The sequence below is a fragment of the Hibiscus syriacus genome, unplaced genomic scaffold (genome assembly GCF_006381635.1).
Source record: "Hibiscus syriacus cultivar Baekdansim isolate YM2019G1 unplaced genomic scaffold, ASM638163v2 tig00110770_pilon, whole genome shotgun sequence".
NCBI classification, from domain to species: Eukaryota; Viridiplantae; Streptophyta; class Magnoliopsida; order Malvales; family Malvaceae; genus Hibiscus; species Hibiscus syriacus.
The window spans coordinates 179542-200005 of NW_024062854.1; the positions used below are offsets into that span (position 1 = coordinate 179542).

At 35.7% G+C, this 20464-nt stretch overlaps 1 protein-coding gene and 3 pseudogenes across 1 annotated transcript; 3 read left to right on the forward strand and 1 right to left on the reverse strand.

The window, feature by feature from the left end:
- The first annotated feature begins 1153 nt into the window (after nucleotides 1–1153).
- On the forward strand, nucleotides 1154–6451 carry LOC120139699 (annotated as a pseudogene).
- Nucleotides 6452–7869: 1418 nt separating this feature from the next.
- Nucleotides 7870–10146, forward strand: LOC120139706 (annotated as a pseudogene).
- Nucleotides 10147–13814: 3668 nt separating this feature from the next.
- On the forward strand, nucleotides 13815–14719 carry LOC120139690 (wound-induced protein 1-like). Its single transcript, XM_039154849.1, has one exon. The coding sequence runs from the start codon at nucleotides 14074–14076 to the stop codon at nucleotides 14422–14424; it is 351 nt and encodes a 116-aa protein (XP_039010780.1). The 5' UTR covers nucleotides 13815–14073; the 3' UTR covers nucleotides 14425–14719.
- A 4201-nt stretch (nucleotides 14720–18920) lies between these two features.
- On the reverse strand, nucleotides 18921–19925 carry LOC120139707 (annotated as a pseudogene).
- Between the last annotated feature and the right edge of the window lie 539 nt (nucleotides 19926–20464).

The window sequence follows — 20464 nt, forward strand, 5'->3', positions numbered from 1 at the left end:
AGAAAGTGCATTAATTATTTGTCTTCTTTATAATGAACACATCCAAAGCCATAAAAACCGTATAAATTCTGAATAGGAAATTGTAAGGCTTAATGGTGCATGAGGGACTCAAAACTTTTTTTTTTTAAATGGGTATGACCCTCGAATTATTTTTACATTTAATGTAACCTTTAAACTCAAAAAAAAAAATTATGTAGCTCTTTGACCAACGATTTTTGCCGTTGTCGTTATAATACAAACGTGACATTTCATGATGCTGAACTTTAAAAAAAATCAATTTAACTCATCAACCACCGTAGATTATTACGTCAGCATCGTGAACCTGATCATCGTGAAATTGAGATACATAGATTTTCTACTCCTCGTATCCTTGCCATTCGTATATGGTCAAAAATACTTCGACAGTGGCAAATCTGAGGTAGTCCGAGAATTTAGTTTAAAGAGGAAATTTTAGGGGTTTTCTTTTGTGTAGTTTTGCCCGTAAAATTTAAACAATAATAGATTATTAACTGTCAAATGAACAAAACAAAACAAAAAACCATTTTTATTGTTAGATGACAAAATTATAATTTTTAAAAGTTAAATGATAATAAAAATAAAATTATAGTTGAATGACTAAACATAGAATTTATTCATTTTTATGATATATTCAAAGTTTATTTTGACATCGTACTCCTTCAACAATGTATTTTATCACTACATTCAACCTTTATTAGTATCTAATAAGATGAATGTTGATTGATTTATTGTGATATAAATTTAATTATTAACGATAGTTGCAGCAGCGGCGATGATGCAGCTATTATAGCGGTGCTTCTTGAAAGTTGATATTGTTGTGTAAATAATAATTAGAATTAATATTGAATTATTATTAAATAATTTTAAAAATATTCATTTTATAATTCTTGAATGAAATGATGATGTATATGCAATTTAAGGTTAGATGTTTATAAAATTTGTTTTACTGGTTCCCGCCAATCACGGCGAGGTTTGAAGTTGAACCTTTCTTCATGGAAATGAAAACATTCATCTCTTGAGTGCTATCATCTTCCTGTCTTGCATGCAGTGCAAACTGAAACTGCTTAGATTTCAGATTTCAGAATACATATAACAAAACCCTAATTTCATCCATCAGACTCTCCCTCTGTATATTTATTTATATTTATATATGGAGGATTACTTGAGAAAGAACTTTGCCGTTGAACACAAAAGGCCATCCGAAGAAGCTCTAAGGAGATGGAGATCTGCTGTCGCTCTCGTCAAGAACCGTAGCCGCAGGTTTCGTATGGTGGCTGATCTTGCCAAGCGTGCTGAAGCAGACCGCAGGCGAAAAGTTCTCCAGGTTATTTTACAATTAAGAATAAGACTAGGAAGCAAATACATTACAATACAATTAATCAATTCCAGAGCAAGGCCACCATGGGTTATATATCAACTCCATTTATGATGGTTATTGCCTCACTTCAGCTTCGCTTTCAACTGGAATTTGATTTCCCATACCCCACTTTAAATACAATAATATACAATGGGGAATTTCCTAGCAAACTATCTAGATTTGCTTTATATAAATAGGAAGAAATAGAGTTTATCCTAAATGTCCTTATTCTCTGGGGTGGCCATGGACCCTTTAACTAGGATTTGATAGATTCCATGAGATTGTTAAACAATTGTATTGTTGTAGAACTACCAATGTTGGTCGATCATTATCTTTTTCACCGGAAACGATTGGCGTAAATTGATATTGTTTGTTACCGTGGAAAATTAACGGAGCGAAAAGAGCTACTGATTAAATAAAGAAGCAAACAATCAGTTAAACGATGAACTTTCATATTACTAGGCCAAAACTACTCAAAGGAGTAGTTGGTTAGTCTTTAATTCCTTGTAAAACCAGTTATGAAACTCTGAACACCATACTTTAGACTTCTAGAGCCATTGTTGGTTGTCTGTGCATGCTGTGGAGGTAGCAACCAAACATTTTCAATCTTTTTTCTGGTTTAAGAATTAATGCACTTTGAAATTTTAGCTTCATCCAGCAGTAATATAGGGTCATTTCTATTATCTACCTGATTTCATAAACTTTCCTCTTTTATTAAAGAAGGGCTTCGGTCCTAATCTCCTATTTTTCTATAGAAAAGATTTACTTGTAGGGTCAACTAGGAGTCATTGCTGGCTAAGCAAAAAAAGAAAAAGGTCATTGCTTTTAAACTCTTGCTAAACTTCAAACTAGATTAATGACTATTGTTAAACTAGACTGGAAAAATGCGGGTGGGATATTGGGACCAGGGATTTAAATTGCGGTTATGGTCTCATTTTCGGTTGTGTTTTGTTTGTCGCGATTGCGGTAATAACAGGTGTTATTGCGGTCATTGCGGGTATCACGGTTGTGAAATTAACGGTTTTGGACGACACTTTTACCACTATATAACGACCGCTATTTAAATCCCTGATTAGGAGTTAGGACTCTAGTTATATCAGGATCGATGATAGCCGTGGCAGCTCACAACTATGTTGGTGTTCAAAATATCACAATCTCAATTTTTGAATACAAGATAATCTGACTGTTCAACTAAGTTGGAATAGTTTCACTTGCATTTTTTCAAACTTGTACCATTCTTCTTAGTAGATTTCCATGTATTTTTGGTTGCTTGCTCTTCCCCAGACATTGTAGATTTGTTTTTCCAAGGTCTCTCTGACTTATTATACTTGAATTGGATCATGTTTTGCCAGGAAAAAATTAGAGTAGCTATTTACGTGCAAAAAGCGGCATTGAATTTCATTGATGGTATGATCTCTATGATATCGTTGTCCAACCAAATTAAATGTTTCTTTTTAATCATCTAACATTACCTAGAACAGCTGGCAAGCAAGTGGAGCTTCCAGAAGATGTTAGGAAAGCTGGTTTTGGCATTGGAGCTGATGAGCTAGCATCCATTGTTCGGACCCATGACATGAAGAGCTTCGAAGATCGTGGAGGGGTCGAAGGCTTAGCCAAAAAAGTCTCTGTTTCTCTGACCAACGGTGTTGTTCCAACTGATATTTCAATCAGGCAAAATATATTTGGCTACAACAAATTTGCTGAAAAACCAGCTAAATCCTTTTGGACGTTTGTGTGGGAAGCGCTGCACGACTTGACTTTGATTGTCCTCATGGTATGTGCCGTTGTTTCTATAGGTGCTGGAATTGCTACTGAAGGGTGGCCTTCTGGCCTCTATGATGGGCTAGGAATAGTACTTTGCATTTTCCTGGTAGTATTGGTCACTGCCATAAGTGATTACAAGCAGTCCTTGCAATTCAGAGACTTGGATAAAGAGAAGAAAAACATATTTGTTCAGGGTCACCAGAGATGGGTGCAGGCAGAAGATTTCTATCTATGATTTGGTAGTTGGGGATGTTATTCATCTATCAATTGGAGATCAAGTTCCCGCTGATGGTGTTCTTATATCTGGTTACAGCTTATCAATCGATGAATCAAGCTTATCCGGTGAGAGTGAGCCTGTAAATGTAACTCAACAGATGCCTTTTCTTCTTGCAGGGACAAAAGTCCAGGATGGCTCTGGGAAAATGTTAGTGACAACAGTTGGTATGAGGACTGAATGGGGAAGACTGATGGTTACACTAAGTGAAGGTGGAGTAGATGAAACACCCCTACAGGTGAAGCTCAACGGAGTTGCCACTGTTATTGGAAAGATTGGTTTGGTATTTGCTGTCTTGACATTTTTGGTCCTCATGATAAGGTTTATAGTGGAAAAGGCGAACCGCGGGGAGATTGAAAACTGGTCTGGGGGAGACGCACTGACTCTCTTGGATTTCTTTGCCATTGCAGTGACCATAATTGTAGTTGCAGTCCCGGAAGGATTGCCACTGGCAGTAACACTAAGTCTTGCATTTGCAATGAAAAAGTTAATGAGTGATAGAGCTCTTGTGAGGCATCTTTCAGCATGCGAGACAATGGGTTCAGCCACTAGCATTTGTACCGATAAAACAGGGACACTGACTACTAATCATATGGTTGTGAACAAAATATGGACTTGTGGACGAACCATAAGTATTGAAGAAGAAGACAAAATGGAGGTTGTTTTGCGGTCCTCAATTGCTGGAGGAGTATTGGACATACTTTGGCACTCCATATTTCAAAATACAGGAGCTGAAGTTGTCAAGGGAAAAGATGGAAGGAATAACATTTTGGGTTCTCCCACAGAGACGGCAATATTAGAGTTCGGTTTGCTGTTAGGGGGGTGAATTCAAAAAGCATAGGAAGGAATCTGAAATTCTGAAAGTTGAGCCTTTCAATTCAGAGAAGAAAAAGATGTCCGTCCTCGTCTCCCTTTCTAATGATGGTGGGAAAAGAGCATTCTGCAAAGGTGCATCAGAAATCATTTTAGAATCTTGCAGCAAGGTAATCAATGTTGACGGGAAGGCTGAACCTCTATCCAAAGAGCAGCATAAGTCCATAACTGATGTAATTAATGGCTTTGCCTCTGAAGCTCTAAGAACTCTATGCTTGGCTTTCAAGGATGTAAAAGACACTTCAAATGTAGATAGCAATAGCATTCCTCAAGATAACTATACACTGATAGCTGTGATTGGAATTAAGGATCCTGTGCGTCCTGGGGTGAGGCAAGCTGTTGAAACTTGTTTAGCTGCTGGAATTACAGTGCGGGTAGTAACTGGAGACAACATTAATACTGCTAAAGCTATAGCAAGAGAATGTGGAATTTTGACAGATGATGGTTTGGCAATTGAAGGGCCAGATTTTCGTGACATGAGCCCACGGCAAATGGAGGAGGCCATACCAAAACTTCAGGTCTTGCTATTGTTTTAAGCACTTGGAATCTTTTAAAAAAATTAAAATCCATAGTATGTTACTGTTATGAAAAACTTCACACTTCTTAACCAAGATGCGTCCTGGCTAAAAAGTCAACTTGTTTGTCCTCTTCCCAGAAGATATCTGTTTTTTCTAAGGAATCAACCGTAGCTTTACTATAAAATTGCCTTTTATGTATGCATTGTAGAAAAATGTTTACAGCTGAAGAGACAAAAAAAAAAGAAAAAGAAACTAGTAGCATGTTAATGAAGTCCCTATAAAATGTTCGACACGTTCGCAGGTTCTGGCCAGATCATTGCCCTTGGATAAGCATAAACTCGTAACCTACTTAAGGAAGGAGTTAAATGAAGTGGTGGCTGTGACCGGTGATGGGACAAATGATGCACCAGCTTTGCATGAGGCTGACATTGGACTAGCTATGGGAATAGCCGGTACTGAGGTTTGTTCTTCTCTCAGCCAGCTGTTGTGACAATTAAGCAGTCTCCCTCGTATTGTAAGCTAAGCACGTTTCTTCAATATTGCCTTCAGGTTGCAAAAGAAAGTGCCGATGTTATCATAATGGATGATAACTTCTCGACTATACAGAATGTTGCCAGATGGGGCCGTGCCGTTTATATCAACATCCAAAAGTTTGTTCAGTTCCAACTCACAGTTAACATTGTGGCGCTGATGCTCAATTTTATTTCTGCATGCATCTCAGGTACTGTGGCAAACTTTTTAAAACATCTAACAAATTTGTTTGCTGGTTTGAGCTTAGGCCTGTCTTTAAACAGTGCAGATGACTATGTTTGAGAAGTAATTTTCAGGTTCCACTCCTCTGACGGCTGTTCAACTACTATGGGTGAACATGATCATGGACACTCTCGGTGCATTGGCATTGGCTACAGATCCTCCTCATGAAGGCCTAATGAGAAGGCCCCCTATTGGAAGGGATGTAGCCTTCCTCACCAGGGCCATGTGGAGGAATATAATCGGTCAGACCAGTTATCAATTGATTGTGCTTGCAGTTCTCAAGTTTGATGGGAAACGGCTTTTGAAGCTTTCTGGTTCAGATGCTGCCGCTACTTTAGATACACTCGTATTCAATACATTCGTGTTTTGCCAGGTGCTGGTTCTTAATATTTATATTCTTTTCTTCACTTTCTAAAGCATGAAATCATTGTGTGTTTTTTTTTGGAATTATTTTCTGCAGCTCAGATTTTTAGATCATTTTACTTCTGCTGCTACTTCAGGTATTCAATGAAATAAATAGCAGGGATATAGAGAAGATAAATGTTTTCCAAGGCTTCTTTGATAGCTGGCTATTCATTATGGTGATGGTCTCAACAGTGGGTTTCCAAAGCATAATAGTTGAATTGTTGGGTACTTTTGCCGAAACTGTGCCACTGAGCTGGGAGTTATGGCTGACCAGCGTTTTAATTGGAGCAGGAAGCCTCATTGTTGCTGTTATTCTCAAATGCATACCCGTTGAGAAATGCAAAGAAGCTTCCCCAGCCAAGAACCATGATGGCTACGAACAGCTCCCAAGTGGCCCAGATATGGCTTGAATTCATCCAATTCCACCTTGTTAGAACTCGGAGGAAATCAATTGAAACAAAGGTAGTAATACATCGGCCACAAAAAAAGGCTTTTATTCAAGTAGGAACTGTTCTGAAAAGGTTTTTTTTTTCCTTCTTTGGATAATTAATCAATTTTATTTACCCAAAGAAGCAATACTTTGCTACAAAGAAACTTTCTGTAGACCCAGTGTCACATGACTACACGTTAAAACCCCCAAGCTCTAAAATTTTCTACTGATGTTAGGAATTCATAGTGGAAAAATACTCTAATATGAATGTAAAATAGAAAATGCAAGAGGCAAGATTTAAACATGATCAAAACATGATATATTTAAAGATAATACTTTGCTACAAAGAAACTTTCTGTAGACCCAGTGTCACATGACTACACGTTAAAACCCCCAAGCTCTAAAATTTTCTACTGATGTTAGGAATTCATAAGTGGAAAAATACTCTAAATATGAATGTAAAATAGAAAATATGCAAGAGGCAAGATTTAACATGATCAAAACATGATATATTTAAAGATATTCTCCTAACATCCTTATGAAATTTATCTATGCACCATAAACTCTCAAAGTTATAGAGACTACAAAAGGATTATTTCTCTCCAAAATAATCTCTCACTAATTCTAAAGGCTAAGACATATTCTCTATTTATAGGGTCAAATATTTAATCACTAAGAATTTTTATTTCATTAGAATTCCTACCTAAAATAAGTATTACATAAACTCAATTATCAAGTAATCTTCAACCACTAGAATTACAATAAAATCAAATTTTACCAATTATAATTTGTGTCAAAATATAACAAATATACCCTTAACTCAAATTTCATAAAAAAAATTGATCTTCTAATCTTCAATAACTTCAACTTTCACTTAAGTCACATATCCGTTGAATCATTTTCGTCAACTCTTTAACAATTTTAATTCATACATAATCTCCGTTGAAGCAAAGAATTACTTCCATGCAACTAAAAAACGTTGCAACAAAAAGAGAAAAAAAACTTCCATTTGTCTTCAATATCGAAAACAAAAATTCATATTAATAAATTTCTTCGAAACTCTATAGCTCGAACCATAGTTCTACTACCACTTGTTAGAAATTCGTAAGTGGAAAAAGAACTGAAGCGATATGAACATAAAATAGAACATGCGCAAGAGAAGAAATTTAACATGGTTCTACCTTTTCTATCTCTATAGACGAGAAAAAAATAACAACATAAACATGGAGATCACAAAAAATACAAATACATAATATTTTATGTATCCTAACATCGATATATATACCAAAACCCATTGTATTTTAAAACGCTCTCCAAACATTCCTACAAAACCTAGTGTATCCCTTTGATTGATGGATTAGATTTGTTTTAATTTATTAAAATTATGATTAAATTGATAGAATATATAAATAAGAGTGATCAAATGTGTAATTATATCAATTTTTAATTAGCACTTTAGCACTTCTGTCCAATGTTAATGACAGGTGATTTAATTGAATGTATTTAAATAATTGAGTGATCTGATTGATAAAATTTAAAAAATGGTGGTCAAAATGAAAAAGAAAAATAATTAAATAGTCAATAGTACAGTTTACCCATGAATCAAGGAAAGGGAAAAAAGCATGGAGAGCTAACATAAGCACCGAAGATATCGATGATTTCTTCGAGAATCCACGAAAGATGCTCTTTCTGGTGGTTCTCTTACCTCTGCTCCTACTGAATCCCTATTCGTCATCGACAAGTCTAAAGGTTTTGTTTTTACTCTTTATGTCCATCTTTTTCTTATTGAAATTCAGTTCCCTTAAACGTGTTTTCTGTGTTTCAGCAGATCTTTCTGTGAAGAAGAAGATTGAGAAGAAAAGAGAAAAGATATTGCGAGTGGATAGTATGCTGAAAAAGAACCCTTTTGTTGAAGCAATACCCTCTTCGAAGCAGAAGTGTTCTAAGAAGAAAAAGCACGAGGCTTCGAAAGCTAAAGATGTTGTAGTTCAAGATGTTCCCAAGGTGAGCAATTGTTGAAGTAAAGCTGAACTTCGTTCATTATTTTGATTTGTTTTGCTTTTAGGATGGATCTGTCCCTGACTCTGGCATGGTTCCCATATGGGGAGATGGAGGTATTATCCTATTTATCCTTTAGAAGTTTAAAGTTATGTTTTTCCTTTCTCATGGTGTTTTTCTTTTGGGATTGCATGTGGATTTGAATCTCTTTATGTTGTTTCAGGTCAACATGGGGGCAAATCTAGACGGGTGTCTAAACAGTCTATTATTCCTGCAGGGGAAGTCGAGGCTCCTAGATGTTCATACAATCCCTCATTTGAAAGTCATAGGTTGACATATTGTATTTTTCTTTCATGTCAATCCAGGATTCGTTGGCTCAAGCTGTTGCCGAAGAAATGCAAAAGGGCTACAAGATTGAGTTGGGACCCCAGCCAGTTCCATTAACTGTTATGGGAGAAGTGGTTGATGAAGATGATGTGAGTTTCTATTGTTCTATTCATATATTAATTATTCTTTATATTTGTAATGCAAGTCTAGACACTAACAAATTGTTTTCATGGGATCCTTTTTTACCTTTGTTTTCTACACATTGCCACCGTCGTTGACTTAACCATCTTGTTTAGAAATACTTTATCGAGGCAGATGATGGAAATGATGAAATGAATTAGGATAATCTAGAAATTGAGAAAAGGTTAGTTGATTTTAGTATGACTGTTGTCATAATTGCTTATGCATTTATTACTACATCTTTTGGCCTTCCGGGGAAATATTGGGATTAGAGGATTATATGAGAAGCTTGTAGATTTAAATATACTGTGAGTAGTAAAATTAAACTTGGATTCACGGATTCAAATATTAGTATAGCTGTAAAATACATTTCCTGATAAACATTAGGATCACATTTTAGCTTATGATATGTTCTTTTGGTTAAAGATGAGACTCAAAATTCTATCATCTCAAACCAGCTTTTGTATGTGGATCGCTAGCTTGTGGGATTTCCCTCAAGCTTAAGGAACTCATATTTCATTTTATCATGAACTCTTGATATATAGATTGATTCTGCTTCTATCATGCTGCAGGCCTCTCAAGACAAAGAGGGTGACTCTAGTTGAGTTAAATAAGAGAGCTAGAAGGAAAGAGCTTCAAAAAAGAGAAGCTGAAGCGAAAAAGAAAGAGGAGCTTACCAATGACATTGACAAGTACATTTAGCTGTCTCTAATGTTGCTATTATTTACTTGTTGAGGATATATGTTTTATTATCTTTTGGTTCTTTTGGATGCAGCATACCAGACATCTTACAAGAAATAGCCAAAGAGGAGGAGGAGAAGCAAAAGAAACGTCTTCGAAGGACCATAGCTAAACAAGAAAGACTTAAGGCTTGTCCACCACGCTTGGGCAAGTACAAGTATGCAACTGCTTTTATAAGTTCTCACTTGTCATCTATTTTTCCGATATATAATGAGCATAATTAATTAACTGTATATTTGTGATTTTAATGGCAATGATTAAAATTTCAAAACTTATTTGATATCTAAAATTAAATCTTTTGCACTCTCTTTCAAGTGTTTTTCCATTTGAATGTTCGATTTCACTTCTTGCATCGAGTGATCTGAATATAATGCAGTAGTTTCTCAACATTTAAAGGAATTAGAAAGATACCTGATTGATCTATATTGTTCATAATTTCCAGGTTCCAGCCTGCTCCTACTCTTATCTGAAGAGCTTACGGATCTCTCCACAAGTTGAAGGTAGATGTCTTTGACAATTTTTAATTTTACTGTTGGTTAATAAAAGTTGACTGAATCCTCCCCCATCACCAAGAGTGGAAGGTCAGTTGAATTTGATAATATTTATGTGTTTGATGGAGACCTGAAACCAATGTTACGTGACCTCTTATTACAATTCCAATTACACAGTTCAAGTATGTATGCATCGCAGTTTTTCCTTTCTTTCATATTGATTTTGTACAAAACTGTAATTGGATGGACAACATCGAAGACTCCCATGTTTACTTGGAAAAGTATAGGGTTCAGTTACTCGGTATAAATTAATCATTCACCTTGGTAGCATTGACATATTTTTACCAGCAAAAAGTTGCTTTCCATGCGTTATTATAAATTGTTCCATTGATGTGCTTGTTGACAGGAAATAAAGAGGATTTGTTTCCAAGGATCTTGACCATTCAATTTTGCGGCAGCAAATCAGAAGGCTCTTCAGCCAATGCCATTAAAAGGGAGCAAATGCGAAAGTTAAAATGATCTCTTCCCATTTGGAAAAGCAAACTAAAATGTGCTTAAAAGTTGAAAACTATAGATATACAGACCTGAGGTGATTAAACTGCCACATTTAGGGGATATCTACCATTTCAACTGGTGATGTTTTTTCTTGGATGCAACCTCTTCCAAATGTGTCAGCTTTGCTTTGCGTGTGGATCACCACAATTTATTTCTGGAAGGCTTTCAAAGTTTAATTAATGGTTTTGATGGGCCAAATACTACAGTTTATGTTGGGTTTTTCCAAGGAGATCAACTGGGTGTCTTTAATGTTTAAGAGTCGCCATCCACTTCGAAACCAATCCATGCTAAAATCTGATACAGATGAATCTTTGGAGTTTGGGTGGTATTTGAAGAGTTTATGATTTGATTCCATGCTGTCCAGTTGAATGTTGCTATGCAAGCCAATTATTGGTGGAACATCTTACTTATCACGAATGGAATTTCATCTCCACTTCAATCGTTTTATCTTTGGATACATATTGATAAAGTTTGGGTAAATTACATGAATGGTCGCTGAAGTATGAGTAAGTTTCTATTTTCCTCAATGATATTTCAAAAGTAGCAATATGACCACTTACGTTATTAATTTAATGTTTGGGTAAATCGATCACTCGATCGTTAATAATTAATTACATCAAAAGAATTAATGTGACACGTTAAAATAATTTGTTTGATATGGTTTTGCCACGTAAGATGAGAGTCGACCCACCTCGCCTCTTATGCAACTGCCTTCTCTCTCTCTCTTTTTCTCTGTCCTATAAAAGCTTTCACAAAGCTAAAAGAGCAGCATTTTAATGCCCCGACAACCTGCTTTAAGCTGTCCTTGCTTTCTTAAAACCTTGTAGCAAAAGGGTTTTCCATTTCTTCTATTTCGCAAAATCAAAGAATCAAAAGTTTTAGTTTTTTTACATCTTCCCTCTCCCTTTGTTGTTTAAAGGATGAATAAACAAAGTTATTATTAAAGAGACGAGAAAGGAGTGGAGATGGCGAAGTTGTTGGATGTCGGAGAGTGGCGCCAAGCAAGCATAGTCCGCTACTAGTAACCACCAGTTGATGGCCCATTTTTTTTTTTTGCTCCTCGGTGACCTATGATTACATAAAATAATAAACCAAGAGTATTATTAACCTGTTTCCTTGAATTAGAAGACAGAGGATTTAGGTTGAGTGATTCGTCAATTTATCTCGGCTCCTTTTTGCTGTATCTGTCCAAGGGTAAAACGACACTGGAATGAGGTAGTCTGATACAGGTGGAACAATTTGACAATATAGGCTGGTGAACCTTATATCATCAAAGTTGAATGTTGATGAGAGGGTGGGTGGCGGATGCAGAAAATGGCCATAGAAACTGGAACCTTATATCAAGGGGGGTGCAGAAAATGGTCATGGAAACTGGTACAACAAGAACAAATCCAAATTAACGAAAAGCTTCCCAGGGCCCAAAATTGTGTCGAAAGCCATTAAACACCAAACACCAATCTTTATTTAATCTTGGACAGCGCACTTATTAGGACTTTACCTTCAATGTTTCCACTCCTATTGGAATTAATCTTTAGCAGCCATCACTAGATTTGATTTCCATAGAACGCGTCGCTCATTGAAATTCAAGTATTCAGCTAAAAGCCTCCTTTACCCTAATTTAATAAAGCATGACTTACAATGGCGCGCTATCAGTTTCTGTTTCTAGCAACATTTTTCTTAATTTCCCTGTAACAGCTGAAAGGAAAATTGACAAATTATTTCGTAATCCACATCCCAATTCCCATGGCAAGCTGCTGGAGCAAGGGCCCTGCACTTTTCCAAGTATTCAACCTTCATCCTGTTTCTGACAAGGACCTCTTTGGAGATGGGACAACTTACGGAGTACAATTGGCTTTTTGATCTTTTGATCAAAAGGCCAAGGAGGGGCCCTTTTATTACTGTAATATGATGGACGACAGATGATAGATGAGGACTGCAGGTCTCCGAAGCAGCGCCAACTATTATTTACCATTGACGTTTACACTCTTAATAGTTTTTTTTGTCAAGATGCGACCTGCACCAGAAAAAGCCATACAATAGTAACTTAACCGATATGGTTGCATATTTCAAGTTGGGATTTACTCGTTTAATTCGTGAATGATAACCGGAGCAGAATTCCTGATAGTAATTTGCTACCTGTCCTCATCCCCACCTAGCCGCGTAAGCTAAAAAATCTGATCACTCATCAACGTTTTGATTGATCCCACCCTTTCATCATCACCACTCAGATTCAGCCACTATTTTGGCTTGTCGACTTTCCATGCCCAACTCTCCAATACCCCTGTAAGGCTGGAAATTAAGGTTGAGTTTGGTTTATGAAAAGTAATATTATCTTCTTGAATAAGATTATCGGAATGTAATATATTATTTATTATATTATTGAGAATGTTGTATTGTTGTGTTTTGTTCGTTTAGTAGGAATGTAAGATTACATTGTTTGATTAAAGGAATAAAAGATTATTATAATGTATATTTTATCAAATTGTCATTATTATATATTTATTTTTTAAAAAGTTGAATTCTAAATATTCAAATGAAAATATTTGTATAAAATATCATAAAAAATATATAATTTTATTATTTTTAATTTATATATTTTCTTTAAAAATTTTAAATTCATAAAATTTATATATATATTTTTACAAAATTTAAAAGATAAATATGTTTAATGCAATGGTTTAATTTTATTTTAACCTTTGAACTTCATATAAAATTCTAATTATTGACTTTTTTTTGTAAATCTAAAATAATTTAAGGATAAATTTGTAATTTAATATTCGTAGAATTTTTTTTATTCAAAAATAGAAGAATGATATTTTTGAAATTTTTTTAATGGCATTTTAATCCAAAACGTCAAGAAATGACAAATACCTAATAGATTAGGGAAATCATATTTCCGGTAATAAACCCCTAAAATACTACTATTAGTAATAACTTATTACCAGAGATTAAAAATATTTACAATCTAAACGAGAGAATCACATTCGAAAAAAAAGTTCCTGGTAATATCACAATCTACCATCCAAACACACCCTAATTCTCACACGGATTTGTTTGTGTGGAGAATGAAAACCAAGTAGAAGACTTTTCCTATATAAACCATTTTCCCATCTCATCCATAGAAAATCTCGTCACTTCTTTTTTTTTTCTCTGCACAGAAATCCAAATACTGTTTTTTCTTTTTCTCCATTGCTTTTCTCTTTTTAGGTGTTCTCTTTCAAGAACTGGCTAACACTCAGGAAACACTTGCGGAGGAAACCAACAAGAACCAGGCGGTGGTTCTTGCCCTCTATGATGCCCTAAACACCCGAGACGTTCAGACCGTTCACCAGATACTTGCTCCAGACCTTGAATGGTGGTTCCACGGCCCCCCTTCTCACCAGTTTTTGATGCTCCTTCTCACTGGAGCTTCTTCCGACCACTCCTTCCGTTTTAACGTTGACCCGCTCTCGCTCACCACCTTTGGATCCACCGTCATCGTCGAAGGCTGCGATCAAAGCCTTTCGATCTCGTGGATCCACGCTTGGACCGTGACGGATGGGATAATCACCCAAGTGAGGGAGTACTTCAACACTTCTCTCACCGTTACTCGCCTTGGAGACCCTACCCAATCTCCACCGTCCACTTACGGTTCATCTTCGACGGCAGAGATTACACCCGCATATTGCCCTTCCGTCTGGGAGAGCAGCTTCTCCAACCGGGTCGGGAAATCTGTTCCGGGTCTTGTCCTGGCCATTTAGTCTCCATAATCTCTCTGTTACGAGTATGGCAATATAATAGCATAAAATAAAGCAAAACTAAAAGTGTCCTACGTGTTTGTTAAGACCGCAGATGTGTGTTTGCATTTAGAACCTTTAGTTGGAGGTTCTGTTGATCTGGTTTTATATTTGTTTATTATCGTCTAAGTTTGATTCCAATGCATTCGGCTTTGGAGATATGTGGGTCCAACGTCAGAACACCTTCCTGTTCTTCTTACCCTACTCTCTGTCATTTCAAGTGTTTCTTGTGTGCACTAAAAGCCTGGTGTTTTTTAACTCTTTTATTTTTGCTGCTGTTCCTATCTTGAAATTCAAGTTTTTTTTTTAATTTAATATTAAAAGAAATAATAATATTAATCAAACTAAAATGATTTAACGAAATAGATAAGATTCATAAGAAGGAACTTGGACTGTAGTTTCTATTACATCTTATGTTGCATTTCCACTGCAAACAACAGATGATTGATTAAATAAGTCTCCATTATACGGTAGTGTTGGTATCAAAATCAATACGGGAATCTCCGACATGGAGTGGGAACAGAAACAGTGCGTACTTTGTCACTTTAATCATGTGGCGATCTTTAAGGACACGTCTACCATGATGCCTTTCTTATCTCTCAAAACTCACCAATATAATAATATTGTTATTATTTTTTAAATTATAATAGATAATTAAGTTGGTTTTATTAAGTAAAATTTTCGAGATAATGTTTTCGAATTTTTTATTTAACGATATAACATACTCCCAAGATTAATTGTTCAAATAGGGTGAATTGCACAGTGTTGGCCGTAGGTCGCCCGGAAGGCAGGTCGTCATGCCTTCCTGGTGACATACGGCGTGACAGCTTCCTAGCATAAGTCGTCATGCCCTCCGGGTGACCTTGTAGGTCGCCATGCACGTCAGGCGACATGGTAGGTCGCCATGCACGCTGGGCGACCTTGTCCTGGGCCTTGTCCCCACTGCATGCTCGCCTGCTCCCCACTGCATGCAGGCGACCTCTTCCGACGTGCATGGCGACCTCTTATGACGTGCATGTCGCATGCAAAGCTTTATCCTCTCACCACAGCTCTTAGCAAAGTTTCATTCTATCGCCACAGCTCGTATAGAACATTTTTGTCATGATTTCATTGCTGCATGCATGAGGGAGACATGGGTGAGAGAGGCAGAGTCACATTTGTCGTGATTTCAGCAAAATCACGGAGGAGTTCGAGCCGCTTGCATGGCGGCCTACAAGGTGGCACCGAGTGTATGGCGACCTATGATCTCGTTTGGCTTGCATGGCGACCAATACATGCACTGTATAATTCACATCATTTGAACAATTATTTCTTGGACATCATTATCACGTGAATTGTTTTTTTTTTCACAGCAATATCTCGTGAGTTTTGCCGGTTTTATTGTAACTTTAATAATTAAATCTTATTTAGTAATTAATTTTATTTAATAAAATAAATATTTATATAGACAAGAATTCTTAGTGAATAAGTATTTGACTCTTAATAAAAAATATTTAACTATATAAATACAAATTATGTCTTAGGACCTATTTGTTTACTTCAGAATGATTAAGTGCTGAATGATTCAACTGTTGAATGATTCAGAGGCTCTGAATGAATTAGCTCTGAATGTGACATGTTGTTTGTTTACTGGCTTTAAATCATTCAGAATGTACTTCTGTGCTGAATCATTCAGCACTATTTTGCTGAATCAGTCAACACTGAATTATTCAGAGATGCGAAACAAACGCGCTGAATGCTGAACCGTTCAGCATTCAACGCTGAATGATTCCGTTAAGAGGTAAACAAACATCCCTTAGTCTTTAGAATTATGTGTGAGAGGATTATTTTGGAAAGATTAATCATTTTTTAGATCTTTACAACTTTTGGGTTTTATGTTGCAAAGATAATTTTGTAAGGATTAAGAAAGTTTGTAGGATACATCTGGTTTTTGTATCTATATATCGGGTTTTGATATGCATGTGATATCATATACTTGTACTCTTCATTCTCTACCATGATGCCTTTCTTATCTCTCAAAACTCACCAATATAGTAATATTGTTATTATGTTTTGATCTTAAATTATAATCGATAATTAAGTTATATTTTATATTAATTTTAATAATTAAATATTATTTAGTAATTAGATTTATTTAATAAAGTAAATATTTATTTTAGACAATAATTCTTAGTGAATAAGTATTTGTCTCATAATAAAAAAAATATTTAGTTCTATAAATACAAATTATGTCTTAGGGGCTGTTTGTTTGCCTCTTAATAGAATCATTCAGCGCTAAATGTTAAATCGTTCAACATTCAGCTCGTTTGTTTCGCACCTCTAAATGATTCAGTGTTGACTGATTCAGTACAGAAGTACATTCTGAATGATTCAGATTCATTATCAAACAACATGTCACATTCAGAGTTAATTCATACAGAGCCTCTGAATCATTCAACATTTGAATCATTCAGCGTTTAACTATTCTGAAGTAAACAAATAACCTCTTAGTCTTTAGAATTATGTGTGAGAGGATTATTTTGGAAAGATTAATCATTTTTTAGATCTCTACAACTTTTGGGTTTTATGTTGCAAAGATAATTTTGCAAGGATTGAGAAAGTTTGTAGGATACATCTGGTTTTTGTATCTATATATCGGATTTTGAGATACATGTGATATTATATACTTATACTCTTCGTGTTCTCTACATTTATATTGGATTATTGTTCGTTTCGCCTGTGGAAATAGGTAAGGTCGAACTACGTTAAATCTCGTTTCTTGTATATGTCTTATTTTATGTTGATATCGCTTTGGTTGTTTTTTCGGTCTCAAATTTGTAACGGTGGTAAAAATGTATTAATTTAAATTAAAATTAAGAATGTATTAAATAGACTAATCAACATTTGTAAAGATCATTCCTTGCATGGCTTGTAAACAAAAACAGGGAACACTGGAACAGTTGAGCATATGATTCCTAGGTATATGCTATATCTTCCTTTTCAAGAGGTTGTGCCTCATATATGCCATCTATTCTTTGTGCACCTTCACCTAGATTTGTTAATTTTTGGTATTTTAACATTAATGTGTCTAATTCAAAAGTTAGAATTATCTTTTTATATGATAATTAGGTCTGATTCGTCATCATGAGAGTATAATTTTAAATGATTATTTGAATACTTATAAATCTTTTAAGATTTTTTCACCTTCAAACTTTATAAATTTAAACACAGAATATAATACACAAAAAAACTGGAATGGAAAGAGATTTGCAATAGTTGAGAAGAAGTGGGATATATTATTCTCGACAATATAATGTACGAAAAGGGATCTAGTTATTGATACTTGTTACACCTTGCTGGAACCCTCACTCCGAACAGTCACGCCCCAAGCGATTCCGACCAATTACACTCTCTTCAGTTATATAAGAGCTCATGGAGGGACCTATCGTCAAAGACGTCATATAAATCTATTTCTTGTAACTTGTCTGACAGGCAAGTTCACTTATTAATTGTAATATTAAACTCAATGGTGAAGGGAATATCAAACGTAATTTCTTTAAAGGGGAAAAGAGGGATGAGAATAAAAAAAATGTAAGAAGTTGATTCAACGAATCAAAACAAAATGGATAACACGAAGCAATTAGCACGAAACTAATGCCATATGTTTCTACCTTGAAGCAGAAAAGGGGTTGAGGAGCCGATGCCAAATTCAATTAGCACATGTGGGGAACCTATTCTATTGTGTCAAATCAGAATTTGCAAATGCAGATAATGGCCGCTACAAAGTATATGCCCATTCACTTTCACTATCCATTCGGCCCCATTTAAGGCTTTCGTATGCCATTTTGCTTTCTAATTTCAGTGGTAAGTCCAATCCTCTGTATATATTTGATTCATCAACTGTTGATAGACAAGTAAAAAATGGGAGACATAAATCTTCTTTAGCTAATCAAAATTTCATTCATGGGTTCTTTTCCCTTGAAGATTATGGTCATGAACCGTCATTTTCATTCATAGTGACCAGCAAAGCTACAAGGATAAACTTCAAACTTGAAATTTTATTGGACTCATTTCCTTTAGTGATATGGCTGTAGTCTTCTAGTTGCCTTGAAAGGGCTCATTTGTTTTGTTTTTCATCTCCTTTGGTGATATGGCTGTAGTCCGTTTCATTGTTCCCAAGGAGTGTCCATGTTAACATATCTTTATGCAATCTATGCTGATGATTGGAAAATGAATATGATTTTCAGCCTTGTTTTGCCAAATGATCTGCAGATGTTTAGGCATGCCGAGTTGTGGTACAATGCTCCCTTGAGAACAATACATCCATGTTTCAGACAAAAAAACAAAGCAATTAAACATGCATACATACAATACAACAAATATGGGAATGGATCAACATGTTCTTAAACAAATATGACGAATGTGTACTTTATCACACGTAATACACATTCTTCTATGCATACCAATCAATTCTCGAGGTGTTATCTACCTTCTATTCTGTCCTTCATTCCCATGGTTTCTCGGGGTTGGATTGTGACCAGAGTCCCACGCGCTTCGCCCAAGCCTTCTTTCCCCACTAATATTACATACGCACAAATATCATAATTAAAAGTTTTTAACTCCATGATGTTCAAGAACGATTACGAACCAAATTGTCATTTACTTACAGTTGCAAGTTCAACACGTAGGTTGTAGGCCGTGTAATGCCATGCGAGTTCTTTCTTGAGCATTACTTCCTGTTTCAGAGTCAGATTACCAGATTAATTTACTCTTACCAGGTAAACAAAGTTGAAGCTTACAAAAATAGTATCTAGCTGCATAAACATGCCATTGCAGTATACATCTGCAACGCAGTGGGCGTAGCGATCTTCCTTGTCGATGAGCACTCTCAAACACTTCTCATGAACAAGCTTAACCAACTCCTGTTTTGCTTCTTTTCCATACGGCATTGCATTCTGGGGTGCATCTATACCCCTGTTTATATACTTTCAATCAACCATCACATTTCAGTTTAGAAAATAGATACAATAAGTCCTACAAGCAGATAATGTTACCTTAGTCGAATCCATACTTCCGAGCAAAAATTTATTCGTTTTGAAGATTTTTGACCCTAGAGATATACGACCGTTATTGATCTCAAATTACAGTCGGGAGAACTAAGCCTAAGAAATGAATGGAAAGATTTGACAAGGGGAGGCTGAATATAGCTATAGCTGGTATCCTGATTCAATAATTTTCTGGCGGAGTTCATCAGCCCTGTGATAGTTCTTCTTAGCTCGTACTTTTGATCTTCGGATTGCTGCCATAAGGACATCTCTAGGTACATGTGATGACTCCCTAGGATCAGCAGTATCCACATACACGTTTAAACAGATAATTTCTTAAAAAAATTGTCAATCAGAGTTAATCAACAACAGAAGATTGTTGATTGTATGTAAGTTACCATTTGACCTGAGCCTTCCTTGATACAACATGTTGACTGACATCTTCGGGAACATGAAACCAGTTTACAGTTTAACAAACATGTTTGCTACTTCAGCTCAAAAAGTTCAACAAAGAAAACACACAAAATAAACAAAGACTCAAAGAGAGGCTTGGGGTTTCTTGGATGATGATGGAACCTACCTGGGAAGTGATTTCAAAGTTGAAGAGATCATGTGCAACAATGCAAGAGATGAAACTTCGGTGGCTGTTGTGGTGTAACGTGGTCATACTGAATCAGAATTCTCAGTGGTGCTGGGATTGCAACACTTCCATATAGGAACCTCATAGCATTTCCAACTGTAGAGTATTATTTTGTTAAGTCTCTCAATTATTAAAAGTTACAAAATGGTCATTCGACTATTTATATGTTCCAAACTCATCATTTTCCATTAAATATTTTACTACAGTCAGAACTGGACATTAACTTTTTGATTGAGATATAATAAAATATAATCTCAAAATCTCAAAAGACTATCATATCTCAGTCAGTATGTTAGCGTCCAACTCAAATTATCATCAATTTTTTAATAGAAAATGATGA